The sequence below is a fragment of the Gracilinanus agilis genome, chromosome 3 (assembly GCF_016433145.1).
Source record: "Gracilinanus agilis isolate LMUSP501 chromosome 3, AgileGrace, whole genome shotgun sequence".
In the NCBI taxonomy this organism is placed as follows: Eukaryota; Metazoa; Chordata; class Mammalia; order Didelphimorphia; family Didelphidae; genus Gracilinanus; species Gracilinanus agilis.
In genome coordinates this window covers 671,474,359-671,492,494 of record NC_058132.1, presented here as the reverse complement: position 1 = coordinate 671,492,494, position 18,136 = coordinate 671,474,359, and the positions used below count along the sequence as shown (strand labels likewise).

The 18,136-nt window shown below is 39.0% G+C and overlaps 1 protein-coding gene across 1 annotated transcript in view; it reads left to right on the top strand.

Moving 5' to 3' along the window:
• The first annotated feature begins 2,299 nt into the window (after positions 1–2,299).
• Positions 2,300–18,136, top strand: part of PLD1 (phospholipase D1) — a 153,532-nt gene continuing 137,695 nt past the window's right edge. Inside the window, exons 1-7 of the mRNA XM_044669553.1 lie at positions 2,300–2,453; positions 4,806–4,933; positions 7,514–7,659; positions 8,869–8,977; positions 11,286–11,351; positions 16,116–16,200; positions 16,730–16,763. Coding sequence (XP_044525488.1) covers positions 2,300–2,453; positions 4,806–4,933; positions 7,514–7,659; positions 8,869–8,977; positions 11,286–11,351; positions 16,116–16,200; positions 16,730–16,763 — 722 coding nt within the window. The remainder of the gene's footprint in view (positions 2,454–4,805; positions 4,934–7,513; positions 7,660–8,868; positions 8,978–11,285; positions 11,352–16,115; positions 16,201–16,729; positions 16,764–18,136) is intronic.

Here is an 18,136-nt window from a genome sequence, read left to right as displayed (position 1 = left end):
AAATCTCTGAGGCAGGGGGATGAAATGCATACTGCTGTAGAGGGAACTGCCATTTTTGAGTCCTTAAGTGACCTTGAAGATATTACTTAGTAATCTATTATTGGTACCCTGAAAGGACTCTGTTTACAAATGTGGAAAATGTCCTGGAAGAATGCAGTCTAGGGTCATTTGCAGGTTTAACTCTTCAGGCAGAAGCATACACATTCACGAGTTAATTAAACTTACAACCTGGGCTTTTGTTGGGTAAGAGAAATGGTTATGGATGTTGAGATTCTAAGCCCTTAGCCAGACCTGCATTGCCCAGAGGTCCTCCTCCCTAGGATCCTTCCTCCCAGAAACATAGACTCAGTTGGAAAGAATGTCAGAAACCATCTTGCCCAGACCATACCTAACCCATCAAGAATCCCCTTTGTAGTACCCCCCAGGAAGTGGTCATCCACCCTCTACTTGAAGACCACTAGCGCTTATAAATATTTGATTAATGAATGCGTGTTCCTTACCTCTCCTTCCTCCCACCAAAGTTACTAAGCCTTAGACTCCATTTTCATGTGTATAACTGAGAAATTGTCTCTACTCTCAACCTGCAGAATTCTCATTTAACACTCTCGACAGCCCTGTAGGCTCAAAACTCAGTATTTGAAATGAAAAATGAAATCTATATAAACCCTTCTTCCTTGGCTACTGATGTGCAGCGGCTTGTGGGATTAGATGTCTGAGTGAAATAGAACCCCTTGTCTTAAAGAGACCCGATTCTCATTCCTGCACCTTGAGTACATTTCAGTTAGAATCATTTTCAACCAAATGTGTTTTTCAGTCAAACCAATGGAAAGCCAACATCTCTGATAAGAAATGTATTGTGTGCTTCCTATGCCCCAGACCAGATGGCATTCTATATTGCTCTGGGTATTGTAGAATGGTTTTATACCTTGAGAATATTATTTTAATGTTTCCATGTTGAAACGCCTGTGAAATAGCATCATTTTCTTTTAGAAATTGTTCTTCCTAGGTGGGTACCTCCGAGCATGACAGTCGCCATTGTTGATTATATTCCAAGAGTAGTTAATTTCTCACGGGAGTCATTCTCCTCTCCAGAGACACTTGAGCAGATTCATGGTGTCGTTGTCATGTATGTCATCCTTATCTGAGAATAGATTGTGACCCATCCATGCCTTCTTGGACTATTTTGCTCTCCCTCCATCATCCTTTCCACTAACCCTCCAGAGAAGAAGAGGCAGCTATATGGTGCATTGGATAGATCTCTGCACCCAGAGTCAGGAAAACCTGAACCCAGCTCTAGTCCAGACCCTCACTAAAGTTACGTGACCCTGAGGAAGTCATTTAACTTCTACCTGCCTCAGTTCCTTCAACTGTAAAAGAAGATAATCATGACATCTATCTTGTTATGAGGATAAAATGAGACATTTGTAAAATTCTTAGCACAGTACCTGCTATGTATCGAATACTTTCGGGGGAGTTTTGTGGAAGCCACAGATGACACATGAAGACCAGGAGATGACAATGAAAAAGTTTAAAAACTCAGACATACATAAAATAGATGTATAGTATTACATAACATCAATACAGATCATCTTTTAATACCTAAATATATACAATATCTTTTACTGTAAAAATCCCATAAAAGAAAAAGAAAAAATTCAGACTTCTTTTGTGGTATGAAGGGAGAGCCAAAAAATTTACTCAGAATTTTTGGATTGAAGAGGCACCGTACCCCAAGCCCCCTCCAATGGGAGAAGGGATGCCTATAGATAGGAGTTAACATTCTGATTGTGATTATCACCATTTGTTAGAGAACCTGTAATTTTATTTTGAATGTCAATTATTCAGAGATAGATAGTTGACTTTTGTTGTCTTTTGAACAAAGTAGGTGCTTAATAAGTATTTATTGAAGGGGCAGGTAGGTGGCTCAGTCTCGAGGTCCTGGGTTCAAATCTGATCTCAGATACTTCCTGCTTGTGTGGTCCTGGGCAAGTCACTTGATCCTAATTGCCTAGCCCTTAAGACCACTCTTCTACCTTAGAACCGATACCTCATATTAATGCTAAGACAAAAGTTAAGTGTTAAAAATAGTAATACTACTTATTGGAGTAGATTATTTGGAATGGCTGGGGACTATGTCTGGCTGGTTGGTTATTGCTCTTAAATCTTCTGTGTGGTGCATTTCATCTTGGATTTAAGCTATGAATAATGTTTTGTCTAGTCCATATGGTGAAGCATGGTTAAAATTTAAAATTCTTTCTCCTTTTCCAGCTCCTGAGCCTCAACATTATCAGAACCGAAAATGTCTCAGAAGAATGAACCCCGAGTGAATACCTCTTCATTACAAAAGATTGCTGCCGACATGAGCAATATAATAGAGAACTTGGACACCAGGGACCTCCATTTTGAAGGGGAAGAAGTGGATTTCGACTTGTCCCCGGAGGATTCCAAGCCTGGTAAGACAATAGATGTCTGTCCCTTCAGCACTTAGAGGCTACTAAACTGAGGGGAAAAAATGCACGTCCCAAGTGGGTGCAGGGAATGGTGAGTTTGTAAGTCACGAGTCAAGTTTGGTTCTCTGAGCCCATGCCAGTGTGCTAGGGCTTTCCCCCTTAGGTTCGTATTTTATTAAAACTCTTGGTGTATGCCACTGAGCATGGATCGGGGGACACAGCGTTTGGGCCAGGATAATAGATTTGGACCTAGAAGGGACTTCTGAAGTCATTCTCATTCTTGTGGTCCCAGGTTGACTATCACCTGCCTAGATTCTCCCATTCAGAGATTGCAGGGGTGACTCAGAATTCTTCCATTCACTATCCTAATCTCCCCAGATTCCATTATGATTTCTTCTTCCCAATGATAGTGCTCTGGACCCTCTAGACACCTGGCTACAAGGTTGGATATGGCCACTCAAACATCTTGTCATCTGCCCTGTTGCCCTGACCTTGCCATCAGTTATGTCCCTGCAGCCTAAAGAATCTCTGGCTTTTCCATCCTCCTAGAAGCTGAACTCTCCTCAATGGGTCTTTCCCTCAAAAGATCAAGGACTATCCAGCCTTTCTATTTATCCTCTAGCACTTAGTGTGGTATTTGGGACTAGTAAACAATAAATATGTTTCCAGGTCTTTTAATTCTAATGATTCCCAAACTCTCCTTTTATAGGAGAGAACACTGAGCACCAATTAAAAGACTGGTCCTTCTGCTCTAAATCCAGCATCTCTTCTCCACTCCTTATTACCTGTGGAGTTTTCCCTTTCCATCTTGTTTTGGGTCCCAGGATTTCCTTAGAGTAGAGAACTATTGAGGAAGGTTCCTTTAGTAATGAATACTGGCACCTTCCCAGAACTTTGAATATTAGAGGTTTTCCTGATGCACTGAAAAGTTAAGTGATTTGCCCAGGGTCACACAGCCACAGTGTGCAGGAAGTGGATTTCTTGATTCTGAGGCTGGCATTCTAACTACTTTGCAAATCATGAAATGCTGTCTCCATAGTTACCCGTTTTAGCCAAATTATTTGTCATCTTTCAAATACTTGAGGCTAAAGTTTGAGAGTCAGGTCAAACTCTATGATCTTCAGAAAGTATTATTACCAAACTAAGTATTTTACACTCAGTTTATTCTTGTAGAGACAACATGGCCCGATGGATAGAGTGCTGGGCTTAGAGTCAAGTTTACAAGCATTTATTAAGCACCTACTATATATGAGGCACTATTGCTGAATGCTGGGGCTGCAGTGAGAGGTAAAAACCAGATGATTCTGATCTCAAGGAGCCCATATTGTAACAGAGGAGACAACATGTAAAGAAAATGTGCAACAGATAAATCGATGATCATCTCAGAGGGAAGGCAATAAGATTAAGGGGGACTTAGAAAAGCTTCCTGGAAAGGGGGGGATTTTAGCTGAGAATTGAAGGAGGCCAGGGAAATTGGGAAGCAGACATGAGGAGAAAGAGAGGTCTAAACATGGAAGACAGCCAATGAAAGTGCCCAAAGGTCTAGACGAGGAGTGTGGTTGGTTATTGGAGGAATGGCCAGGAGATTTTGTGTCATTGGGTTTACAGAGTACACGGAGGGGAGTAAGGTCTAAGAAGACTGGAAAGGTAAGAGTGGGGTTACAAAAGGCTTTGAAAACCAAACAGATAATTTTATATTTTGTCCTAGAGGTGAGAGGGAACCTCTAAGAAATTGTCATTCGTCCCTCGTTTTCAGAGAGGATCAGTGACATCATGGAATGATGTCTTGACTTGTGAGTGATTTGGATTTAAGTGAGGCAGTTATACAAAGTCTTCTGGGCTACTGGTTGGTCTCTCTGCCTTGAGGCTCTTCCTACTCCAGGCAGTCCTCCACTTAACTATTAAATGTATCATCATAAAGGGTAGGTCTATCTGTGTCACCTTCTTATTCAGTAAACTCCATCAGTTCTCTAGGAATCTAGGGAATTGCCTTGAGTAAGGAAGAGAATTGAGAAAGTGGTAGTTCAGTTATGACATGATATAGGGCCAGTACCAGGGTCAAAGGAAGAAAGAGGGAATCCAAGTTTAAAAAAAAAGCGACGTTTGAATCCCACCTCAGATGCTTTCTAGCCCTGAAATTCCAGGTTAGTAACCTGGTAAATAACCTCTAGGTAAGTTAGCCTCTCTCAGGCTCAGTGTTCTCATCTGTAAAGTGGAGTTAAGACTAGAGCTACCTTAGAAAGCTATTGTGAGGAGTAAATGATATAATGAATGACAAGCACTTTTTAAAGCATGAAATGTTCTTTTGATTGTTGACAGTTACCATGTTTACTTTCACTAATTGATTGTTTTTAGGGCGTATCCCCTTCTCTATTATTTACCACACTAAAGGATTTAAGGAACCCAACATCACAACCTATCTCTCAGGGTATCCGATCAAAGCCCAGGTCCTGGAAGTGGAGCGTTTCACCTCAACAACAAGGGTCAGTACCTGCGTGTAACCACATCCTGTTTGCACATACCCGATTCACTTATTTTTAAAAATATATCCATAGAGATCATTCCCTTCTCCATCCCTGCTTCTGCTTTTCTCATCAGAAAAATGGGTTTGGAGGTAGATGAGATGACCTCACCTGTCCCTTTCAGCCCGAGATCCTCTGGTTCTAAAACTTGTCTTCTTCTAACCACCAAACTTTATTGAAAAAGTCAGATGTACCTGCAAGTTTCATTGCCTAACTAATGACTCTCCCCTTCCCCCGGTGATGTAAGTTCTAATCGGAATATCCTGAATTTCTATAGTATTCTATAGAAGCCACACTCAGCTCTTGGGTTTCTGCCTTATTGCCTCTCCTGGGGGCCTTTCCTCTTTCTGTGTCTTCTTTGATCTTATTGGATCTTGGTCATTTGACTAGCCATCTTCCCAGTTACCTGGGCTTACCTCCTTATTTACACTCATCCCATCCATTCAATCTATTACCAAATCTTATGTTTTCTTTTTTTTTTTTTTAAACCTTTACCTTCTGTCTTAGAATTGATACTGGTTCCAAGGCAGAAGAGCTACTCAGGCTAGGCAATGGAAGTCAAGTGACTTGCCCAAGGTCACACAGCTAGAAAATGTCTAAAGGCAGTTTAGAAATCAGGACCTTTCATCTCCAGACCTGGCTCTCTATCCACTGAGCCCCTCAGCTGCCCCGGGAGTAAAAGAGGTTTTTTTGGTTGTGTGTGTGTGTTTTTTTTTAAACTGAGTTAAAATCCTACCTCAGTTGCTTTCTGACAATGTAATCCCAGGTAGGTAACCTGATTAGTAACCTCTAGATAAGTTAGAGTTTCTCAACTGTAAAATAAAGAGAATAACAGTACCTACCTCACAGAGCTGTTGTGAGGATCAAATGAAACAATATTTATAAGGCACTTAACACAGTGCTTGGCACTTAGTAAGAGCTATATAAATGCTTACTTCTTTCTCTCTTCCATCTCTCCTTCCTCTTATTTTCCATCCTAGTTCAGGGCCTCATAACTTTATCACTTAGATTACTGAAGTAGCCTCCTAATTGGGCCTCCCAACCTCATATCTCTCCTTAGTATTGAATACCAATAAATCACAGCAAACATTTATGTGCCTGGCACTGGGAGTGCAAATACAAGCAGAAAGACATTCCCTACCCTCAATAAGTTCACATTCAAAACATGAAAATAAAGCTGAAAGGGGAAGGGCAGCCATTATAGGGGAATGGAAGAGAGTCCCGAGAGTCAGGGGTGCTGCCTGAAGAGGGGCTTCAGGGATCATCTAGTACAACCATTCCTGAAAGCAGCCCCCACTCTAATGTACCTGAGTGCAGCCTCTGCTTGAAGATATCCATTGGGCGTAAATCCACCACCTTTCAAGACAATCCATTCCACTTTGGGGTTCCTCTAATTTCCAGGAAGTTTTTCTTTACATAAAATCTAATTCTGTCTCTTTGGAAACATCCACCCATTTATCCTAGTTCTGCTCACTGGGACCAGGAAAACCAAGATTGATACTTGGAGAAAGTCATCATAAGTCTTTTCTCGTTCATGACAAACCTTCCTAGTTCTTCCATTTACCATGCTAATGGCCCTTTTCTGGATGTTCTATAGCTTCTCTCTCTGTCTCTCTCTCCATCTCGCTCTGTCTGTCTCTGTCTCTGTCTGTCTGTCTGTCTCTCTTTCTTAACAAACCTTCACTTTCCAGCTATAGTAATCTACAATAAACTGACCTAGTATTAAGATGCATATGATCCAGATTTTTGCCTTCTCATCTCCCCAAATAAAAACTCAGATTTCCACTTATTTCCACCGTGGTCATTCTGATGACTTAAATAAAGTAATACATTAGTACAGTCTCCTAGAGTGGTTTACTTTTCGAAAGAACTTTTTAACTTGAATTTTTCATTAGTGGACTGAGGGAGGTGGGGAAAGTTGGGGAGATATTTTTGAACAGAAGAGTGTCCATGATACTCCTCATCGACTTTAAGACTCTACCCCCTGACTCTACTACTATAGGGTCCATAAGGCACTATAGTGGGAGAAGGGAAGGCCATGGAAATTCACCATTTCTGTGCTTTCTGTAAAACTTCTGGAGCTTGAGGAAGAGAGCAGAGGACTTCCATTATCTTGCCTGCATCTGGCTCCCACCTCAAAGCTTTTATCTCTCTTTCTCCTTCATTCACTGTTCCTCCCAATTGTCCACATGTCCAAGGACAGTTGACTCCATTGCACAAGTCATGTTGTTTTAGGTTGCTGCTCTTGTTTAAGGAACTCAAAACTTGAGAGTCTTTTAATGAAGAACTTGAGGTGATGATCAGGCAAAATGCTTGTGCCTCGTTTAGGAAAATCACCCGACTATTTCTGTAAAGTGAGGGGATTGACCTCATTTGTCAAGAGGAGTTGAGCAACTTTTTGGGCAATAAGGTTATTCCCAACTTGTACATGCTTAAAGTCTGTGAGGAGACTCGGTTCCTCATTTTTAAAATATCACATTTAAATGGCTTACAGAAACGAGTTGCCATCTAGATGCCAATAACTTATATTTGTCACCGCAGGTACCTAGTATTAATCTTTACACTATTGAATTAACCCATGGCGAATTTACATGGCAAGTCAAAAGGAAATTCAAGCATTTTCAAGAGTTTCATAGAGAGCTGCTGAAGTACAAAGCTTTCATTCGAATTCCAATTCCCACCAAAAGGTAAATGTTTCATCTATTTCAGAGTTTATTCAAGAAATAATGTGGATGAGAAGAACCTTCCAAATATTGCTTAATAGTTATGTGATTTGGGGTAGGTCACTTGAACTCCATGACCCTTTGGGATCATCTGTCAAATGAGCACGCTGAACTCAATGACCTCTTATATTTTTGGTCTATGATCTTATATTAGGTATTTCCAAATGATACTCAGTAGCTGTGTGACATGGGGCAAATCCCTTCGCTTGTCTTTACCTTAGTTTCCTTATTTGCAAAATAGAGTGACACTAGGAAGTCTTTAAGGTTCCCTTTTACTTCTAAATTCTGAAGTGCCTTTTGGAATCTACATTGGTCCAATGATGGGGAGAGGACTTAGAACCAGCTAAGTAGAACTTCTTAAAGATCAATCATGTTAAAAAGGTGTTTTACATAGGATTGATCACATGGTTCAATGGGGATAGGACTGGGGATGTAGACTCTAAATGATCACTCTATTGCAAATATTAATAATATGGAAGTAGGTTTTGAACAATGATACATATAAAACCCAGTGGAATTGCTCGTTGGCTCCAGGATGGGGAGGGAAGAGGGGGAAGGAAAGAACATGAATCATGCGACCATGGGAAAATATTCTAAATTTATTAATTAAATAAAAATGAAAATAAAAATAATTTCATTTAAATTTAAAAAATAAATATTTAAAATAATTTTTATTTATTATAAAAATTAAAAAAAGTTGCCATTTTCTTCTCCAGTAGATTAAGGCAAACTGAGGTTAGGTGACTGAGACCAGGTTTGAACATACAGTGTTTTACTGTATGGACTGATAAACATGTATTTCCCATGTGTGTTATATACATATTTGCATTAAGATTTATTGATACTTTTTACATTTTAGTATATGTATATAGTATATGCATATACTATATACATACTTTACATATAATATATAATAGTACATTGTAGTTTTTATATTATAGTAATTCATTTTCCGATATACCTTAGAAATCTAGAGGCAGAGACAGATGGGTCTAGATGTGAATATATACATTTCTCTTTTTAATTTGATTGATGCAGTTATACATAATGTTCTTTTGGTTCTATTGACTTGTCTTAGAATCAACTCATAAGTCTTCCTGTGCTCCCTTGAATTTCTCATATCCTTGTTTATTCCAACCCAACCATATTCCCTTTCTATGTGTGTGTTATAAGGCACACCTTTCGAAGACAGAATGTCAAAGGAGAAGAACCAAGAGCAATGCCAAGTTTGCCTCGGACGTCTGAAAACATGGTCAGAGAGGAGCAATTCTCCAGCAGAAGGGTAAGTCCTTCCCCTTCCCCGACCCAACTCTTTTGTTAACAATTAAAACAAATAAAACTCATCCTGAATCAAGACCTTCAATGAAGCCTTCGGTGGGTCCTCTAAAAGCTATTTATTATATATTCTTTCACATGTTCATCAATATTTAGGCAGAGAGAGAGAATTTGTGGTAATAGAATCATAAAGATTTCGGTCCAAGTGATCTCTAGGGCAGATCACTTTACTTCTCACTGTCCTGGTTGATTGTTTAAGACTCAACTGGGGAGGATTTGCAGATCTGTATTAGTAGAGGGAATTTCCTTACTGGGATTTCCCTTAGCCATAAAATCACAGATCCATTAGAAAAAAAATCACTTAGCAGTATATTGCTGTAGTATGTAGAGCTTGGAATCAGAAATAATTGGATTCAGATACCACTTCTGAAAATGACTACCTTTGTGATCCCGTGTAAGTCACTTAATTTCTCTAAAATTCAAGCAACTCTCTAGGATCGACCTACCTTAAGAATGGAGGAAGTTGAGGAAAGGACCTAAACAGGATATATATTTACTCCATTGCCAAATGGCAAGGTATCATACATCAAAATGATGGATTAGGAATCTCTCAGAGAAAGTCACACTCTCTTCTACTTTAACAAAGATCTACTGCTTGAGTTAGAAGAGAATTTGTTCTTCTTAAAACCAATGAAAATGGGGCATCAAGTAAGCATAGTCGAGAGAGCATCAAAACTGGTGTCAGAAGGTCCTAGGTTCAAATCTAGTCTCAGACACTTTCTAGATATGTAACCTTGAGCAAGACACTTAACCCCTTTTGACTAACTCTTGCCACTCTTCTGTCATGGAACTGATTCCTAGTATTGGTTCTAAGATAGAAGATAAGGGTTTAAAAGATAAAGCATGTGGAGAAAATCACAAGGAGTTATTTACATTTTCAATCACTCTTTTTAATGTGTGTGTTCCAGAGGAGAAGAGTTGGTTTGGCCAGCTTTGTAGTTCTGATTCTGGTTGAGAGCTATTGCTCTTCCATAGAATGTAAGACACTGAGAACAGGGACCATTTCCGTTTATTCTTTGCCTCTTTAGTATTTAGTTACAGTGCTTGACACAGAGTAGGTGCTTTTTTTTAAATTTTTAAAAATTTATAATACATTATAAAAATAATTTTTAAAATGTTTTTTTCCCAAAATTTTGATATCTAAATTGTCTCTCTTCTCTCTTCCCTCCCTTCTCCCTGAGATGGTAAATAATTTGATCTAGGTTCTAGATTTATGATCATGTAAAACATTTTCATAATTGTTAGAATACAGAGTAGGCTCTTAAAAAAGTTTAATGAATTGAATTGACTCTTTAAGTTCTCTTTTAGCTCTAACATATATGGTTCTATTTTGTCACGTGTGAGTGTGATTGCAAACATTGGTTCTGTGATCAGTATGTTCCCAAATGGCACAAATGAATCATGCCAGATTTTGAAGAAGTTCTCATTTTGCAGATTTATTTGCTCTCCAGTTCTCCCTGACCCTGAATCCAACTCTCTAATCATTATGCTGCTCTGCCTCTGGAATATACAGCATGACCCTGGACAAGTCACTTTAATTTTAGTGCTCTCTGGTCAAAGAAGGTGCCGATCTGTGTTTGCTCATCTGAAACTTTCCTGTAGTCAACAGACTTTTATTAAGCACTTACTATGTGTCAGCCACTGCACGAAATGCTGGGGATACAAATACAAAAAAGAAAGACAAATCCCTGCCCTCTAACAGCTTACATTCTAAAAGGGAAAAACAATAGTCTTATAGAATGAAGTCTCAGGTCCATTCCTTATCCCTGTTTGTTCTCCAAGCTAACCATTTATGGTTGAATCAAATCATATTCTCCAAGTATTTATGGAATACCTACTATGTGACAGGCCTTGGTATAAATGCTGAGGCAGAAGGTAGAGGAGAGAAGGGTGATGGTTACCAAAAAAAGGATGATCAAATGCTTGCCCTCCAGGATGATATTATAATCTAATTGTAGCCTAGAAAATGGAATAGCGGAGAAAATTAAATAGTAATTAAAAATTTAATTATATAGTGGCACACTGCTTTGGTACTGAAATAAAGTACCTAAAGTACCTAGAGCTTGGGATCAGGAATAATTGGATTCAGATACTTCCTCTGACACTGACTACCTACAAGAACAGTCGAAGATTGTCGCCAAATGAACTGCTTAGGGCAGTAACTGGCCACTGAGCTTAGAATCACTTTTTTTATGGCTTTATATGTTCCCATACATTTGCACATTATAACTGAAGACTTTATATTTTCATTTCAGAAACAATTGGAAGATTACTTGACAAAGCTATTAAAAATGCCCATGTATAGGAACTATCATGCCACGGTGAGTATCATGCAGTGATTTGACTTGGGAAATAATGGTTTCCGTTGGAAAATAGAAATCTGATTTGTGACAGTCTCACATCCATGAAAATGAAACCTCCCTTAGTGCAATGTTTATTCATTCACATGTTTTTATCCACTAATGGATTGTACCTTTAGTTCAAAATAGATGAAAATAGAATTGGAAATTGATCTGACATGAAACATCCAAATGATGGTGTTGGAATGCTGTTGCAATGGATCCTTCCCACAGTGCAGGTTGGGATGCCTCCGTGCCTTCCCACCCTCTGTGACTTTTGGTCACATCTTCCCAAGGGTCTCCATGGGAGTATCAGTCCATTGTTTTGGGGGCTCTCTTCTAGGACACTCAAGAGTCTTTTCCAATGAACTTCTGTATTTTATAACTAATAAAAATCCCTGCATGTCTTCTGGGGGGGAATTGATTTGTTTTCAAGTATTTTGGCATTGTGGCAATCTCCATACATTCTTGCTATCCTTCCTCCCCCCCACTTCACCATCAATGAACCTTCCTTTTCCTTTTCTTATTTTTTCAAATCCTTACTCGGAATCTATGCTAAGTATTGGTTTTGAGGCAGAAGAGAGGTTAGCAATTGAACCTTTGGCAACTGAAAGTGGTTTTTTTTCTCTTTTTTAAATGATAGTTTGGATTCATTTGATAGAAAGTGCTAATGGCCCCAAATGATCCCAGGGCAAAATGCAATTTAAATTATGCTATTGTTTTACCTAACTATTTCCCCCCTAACTCAAACTCTTCCTCCTAGGGCTGTTGTGAGAATCAAATGAGTTATCTGTTAACTTCTTATCAAATTACCTGGCATATGAGGTGTTTAATGAGAATAAATAAATAAATGAAGGTTGTTTGAATAAATGTTAAACTGAATTGCTGAACTGAGCTCAAAATTATGTCGTGTGAGGACAATGTTGCCTCAGTTGAAGATGCTGTTATCACCCCCATTTTACAGTTTAAGAAACTGTTTGAAGTTGAATTTTGGAATTTTGGAAGTCAGGCCTTCCTGACTCCAGACCCAGCACTATGTGCATTATGGTTCCATCTTAGAATCAATTATTGGTTCCTAGGCAGAAGAGTGGCAAGGTCTAGACAATTGGGGTTAAGTGACTTGCCCAGGGTCACATAGCCAGGGATTATCTGAGGCCAGATTTGAACACAGGACCTTTTGTCTCTAGGATTGTTGCTCTGTCTACTTACTGAGCCACCTAGTTGACCATTATTAGCACTATTTCTTGAATTTATTTTGTCTATATTTATATTTGTTTGGGATTTACTTGTCTGTGAAGTTGTCGTATTCCTCTAGTAGGATATAAGCTTCCTGTGGGGGCAAGACTTTTTTTTGTATCCCCAATACTTATTGTAATACCTGGTACATAGTGGGTGTTTAATATGATTCTTTTTGGATTGAATAAAATAAAAAGGAACTTCAACATTCTCATCTGTAAAATGGGGATTATACTATTTGGTCTTCCTTCCCCACAAGAATAGTTCTGATCAAATTGAATGCCATAGAAATGTAAGACATTTTTAATATTATTATTATGGTTTTATCAATGGAGAGAAGAATTTTTTGATCCTAGATGGGGGAAAAGACTCACACATTTTCCTATTTACCTTTTTCAATTTCAAACAGAAGTACGAGCAGGCACTTTTCTGTTATTGAGTGTAACCATTTGAGTAGAAAGAGACCAGAGAAACATTAGATTGTACTGAATTTGTTGCTGCTTCATTAGGCATCATTATTCTCCATCGCCCACTTCTGGAACATTCAGATAAGTGCCCTGCTGTTTGTTGGGGTTGCTATAACTAGAGTTTCCTTGCAAGATATTCTTTTCAACATCAGAAAATTGTTCCTGCCTCAGTTTACTGAAAACCTTTCAACATTAGTTGATGTAATTCTCTCTCTCTTGTTGTTCAGTAATGTTTGACGCTAAGTGACCTTATTTGGGTTTTTTGGGGCAAAGATCCTGGAGTGATTTGCTATTTCCTTCTCCAGTTCATTTTACAGATGAGGAAACTGAAACAAACAGGGTTAAGTGACTTGTCCAGGGTCAGGCAGCTAAGACACTAGAGTTGTTTGCCATATCCTTCTCTAGCTCATTCTACAGAAAAGGAAAAAGAGGATAACAGGATTAAGTGAATTGTCCAGGATCACATGGCTAAGGTACCGGAGTAGATTGCCATTTCCTTCTCTATCTCATTTTACAGATGAGGAAACTGAGGCAAAAAGGGTTAAGTGACTTGCCCAAGGTCACATAGCTAATTCTTTCCCATTTGAGAAGCATTTATGTATTAAATGCTTGCTACACCCCAGGCCATATACCAGGCTCTGGCCATACAAAGACCCCCCCAAAAAATGAAATTTTGTCCCTGCCCTCAAGGAGTTTATATTCTACAACAGATAGTGTGGTGGTGTTACTCTACTCCAGTAAAGACAGCCATGAACCAAGCATTCCACCCTCCCTCAGACACTATCCCTCCCCCCCCAGGTTACTGACTTTCTGGGAGATTAGAGAGTCTCCATCCTTTCCGATGGCCGAGGTCAATGGCCACCTGGTTGGTTATGAACACAACAATATGGCAATGTGTTTTCTCATTGCTCTGAGCACCCGTGGGAAATGACTCCTATTCAGAAGCCTGCTCACCCCAGAGAGAGAATGATCCCTCTCTGCCTTGGCTTGTAAATGTGCTCAAAATAAAGCCTCTTACTGACTCATTCTCCCTAAATCGTAAACCTCAGGTTTCCCTTCCGTGACAATCAGTTGTTTTCCCATCTCTATGAAGCTGCTTTAAAAATGTCCCCCTTTCCTCTAGGAGCAAGCAGACTACTTTGTCCTTATTTCTGACCCAAATTGCATTTTAAAATAAGTTATCCAAATAATGACTCACATTTCTAAGCAAATAATCTCATAAGACCAAAACCCCAAACATATACCCAAATAAGGAAATGATCCATCATAGGTTTTCATCTGCGCTTCTGCTCCCACAGTTCTTTCTCTGGAGGTGGATAGCATTTTTTTTTAATAAGTCCCTCAGAATTCTCCTGGATCGTTGTATTGCTGGCCAAGTACATTTCTAGAATATTTTAAAATTTGTAAAGTATGTTCCCTATAATAGAAGGTAGCATTGCTGTGATCCTCGTTTTCCTTCTCAGATTAAACAGCTCTTTGAAGCTCAGTTATAGATTTAGGGCAGAAGAGATTTAAAAGGCAATCTATGCCAGCGCTCTCATTTTACAGATGAGGAAACTGAGACAAATAAAAGTTAAATGATTTGCCCAGGATCATACAACTAATAAGGTTCGGAGGCAGAATTTGAACTCAATTCTTCTGATTCCATGTCCAGTGCTCTCTAATGCAACAGTAGAAAAATTGAGATTTGAACCCATCTGGTGAGTCCAAATCTTGTACTTTCTCCACTGTACCTTGACTTGCCCTCAGCTAGAGTCAATTCATAAACATTTATTAAGTGCCAGGCATTGTCCTAAAGTGCTGGAGTTACAAAGAAAGCGAAAAGATAGTGCCTGTCCTCACAGTCTAATGAAGGAGACAACACATACAAAGAGGCTAAAAGAATAGGCTCTCTCCGCCTGGCTCTCTATCCCAGCTGCCCCTCAGAATAAAATTTATTTTTGTTTTTTTTTAAACCCTGACTTTCTATCTTAGAATTAATTCAGTATTATGGATTAATATACTAATAATATTAATATATTAATACTATCAATCATATTAATATAATAACATTAACATACTAATATTGATATATTAATATATTAATATAACAATAATATTGATATATTAATAAATGGATCAATCAGCCGAAGCCAGATTTGAACCTAGGATCTCCCATCTCTAGGCTTGGGTCTCAATCCACTGAGCCCCCTAGATGCTGCCCCCACCTCAAGCATTTTCATTGCTTCAAAAATCTCACCTCTGCCTCTGGCCAGGGAGTAGGTTCTTGACCAGAGTATGTATCCTTTGCTTGCTTGGGATTCCTCAAATGTAAAATGCAGATGTGGGTTCCTTTAATGTTTACTTCATTGAGTTTTGGGGGATCTCAAATTAGGTAACATAGTTGTGTAAAGCACTTGATGTGTCATTAAATCCATAAATGACTTTCCTCAAAAATCATTGAGTCAGGGGTAGCAAGGACTGAGGAGGACCTGGGACACTTCCTAGCTGTGTGACTGTGGGCAAGCCACTTAACCCCAATTGCCTAACCCTTGACCTTCTGCCTTAGTGTTACCAAGACAGAAAGTAAAGGTTCAAAAAAACAACTCATTGAGCCCACCATCCTCATTTTGCAAATGAGGAAACTGAGGCTCAAAGAGGTCAGATGACTTGTCCAAAGTCACACAGATTTTAAGTGATAATGGCAGGATTGAAAGTCAAGACTTTTCCTACTTTAAAAGGCTAGAGAAATATCAGATAATCAGTTATTTCTTGAACAAGAATTATTTACCTCTTTTCTTCCTAGGCTCTTCATTCTATTTGGGGCTAACTCACATTGTTAGCAAGTTTTTTTTTTCCTATCAAGCCTAAATTTGCTTTTCTGCAACTTTGCTCATTGCTTCTAGTTCTTCAAAATAATTTCAATTCCTCTTCTTCAAATAGCCTTTACTCCAGGAGGGGATCTCAGCTGGCCAGGGAAGACTAGCCCTTTTTCTGTGAGGATTTGCCAAGCCCTTTTTGTTAGGGATTGTTTTTCTCCCATTGGTGTCCACCTGTCACCCAGCTCTTACTGGTGGCTCCAAGGAGCTGTTGCCGGAGCAGTGGCCACACTCGGGTAAACCGTCTCAGTAGGCTAAACCAGTTTGAGGGTAACTGAAAGACCTCAAATCTATGGGCAAACTGAAGCATGTGAAGACCTCCTCCGGTTGAATGGGAGGATGAGAACAATTCATTTCATCATCCATAGAGGTGATGGAAACAGGCACTGGGAGCCCTTAGAGCTTGTTTGGACACAGAAGGAGCCAAAGTCATCCACTCCATCCCAGGCCATCACTCGTCATCCTGACTTTTGTCTCCTCATTAGACTTTCATGACTCTGGAAGGGAGAGTGAGGTGGACAACTTTGTGTAACTCTGCTTTTTATATATTATATATATTCTATATATTCATTTATAATTTATAATTTTGTTATATATGATGAAATATATTTATTTTCTATTTATACTTTTATAAATTATATATTTAATGTATATATTTATTTATATTTTAAAATTTTGTATATATAGTGAAATATATTTATTTTTATTCATATATATTTATATGTTATATATCTATTTTATATCTATAAAACCCAATTTGTGTATGATCAGAAATATCCCCAGTGATATATCATTTTAGTCCTCTACAAGTACAAAGGACAACAACCAGCCAGGTATTCTGGATGCTTGTGATGTCCATGCTGAATCCTCTCTTCTCCAGGCTAATCACCCCTCATTCCTTCATCGCCATTGGCATGGATTCAAGGCCTTTCACCAATACTGCTTGACCTCCTTTGTATGCCGTGAAGCCTTCCAATACCCTATGTGGCATCCAAGACCCTGGGAGGGAATGAAGCTGGATCACAGAATTCCATACTGCCCCTGAGAATGGAATTCTGTAATCCAGCTCCATCCCCTCCCAGGATCATGAATGCCACACCTACCTACCTTGTGGCGTCCAGGACTGAGCGCAGCCTTCAAAACCAGTCTGAGGAGCCACTTCTGCCTTATCCTGCTTATATCTTGTTTGTATATAATTGTTTGCACGGTGTCACCGCCATTAGACTGAACTTCTTGAGGGCTGGAACTTCTGTTTGCCTGCTTTTGTGTCCTGAGCACTTAGCACAGTGACTGACACAGAGTAGATGCTTAATAAGTGCTAATTAAATAATGACGTACAAAGGACTCTTTATTTCTCTATTCATGAAAATTAGACATAGTAACCCACAAATTCCAAATTCTGGCAGGTTTGGCTCGTCAGAAGAGACATTCACCATTGGCAATTTTATGTTTATTTTCCAAAATGATATTGGCAGCATGATTTCATTAATGGGGTGCTTGCCACAGAGTCTGGAAAACCTGGGTTCAAATCCTACCTCTACTTAATCACTTAACTCTAGTGCATGTCCCAGGATACTATCCAGGACTCTAAATGGCTGAATAGGTATTGATCTGCATTGTTTGGGAGTTTTTCTGCCTGACCCCGACCCTAAAGAAATCAAAATTACAAAGAAATCTAAAAAAACAGTTTCCCAAAATAATACTTTGTGAAATTTGAGATGGGATCTGTTCTTTTGAACACTTTTTAATTTTAATTTTTAATTTTAAGACATATCCAAGTGGTTTGAACTGAATTACCTTTTGTGGTTGTCATTGAGTCATTTTTCAGTGTCTGACTCTTCATGACCCCTTTTGGGGTTTTCTTGGCTAAGAAACCACTGGAGAGGTTCCCCATTTCCTTCTCTACTGGATTACCTTCAGTTTTAATTTTGGCTTCCTTTTTCCCCTATTCACACACCCTCTTGCCAGGCATAAGTTAGCTGACATAGTTGTGTTTCCTTTTTAGTTTGCTACAAGTGGCTGTTCTTATTTGTTTCCAAAGGAAATCATGAGTCCAGATTTCTGATTTGAAAACTTGTGGCTATAGAGCAGTGGTTCCCAAACTTTTCTGGCCTACTGCCCCCTTTCCAGAAAAAAAACATTACTTAGCCCCCTGGAAATTAATTTTTTAAAATTTTAATAGCAATTAATAGGAAAGATAAATGCA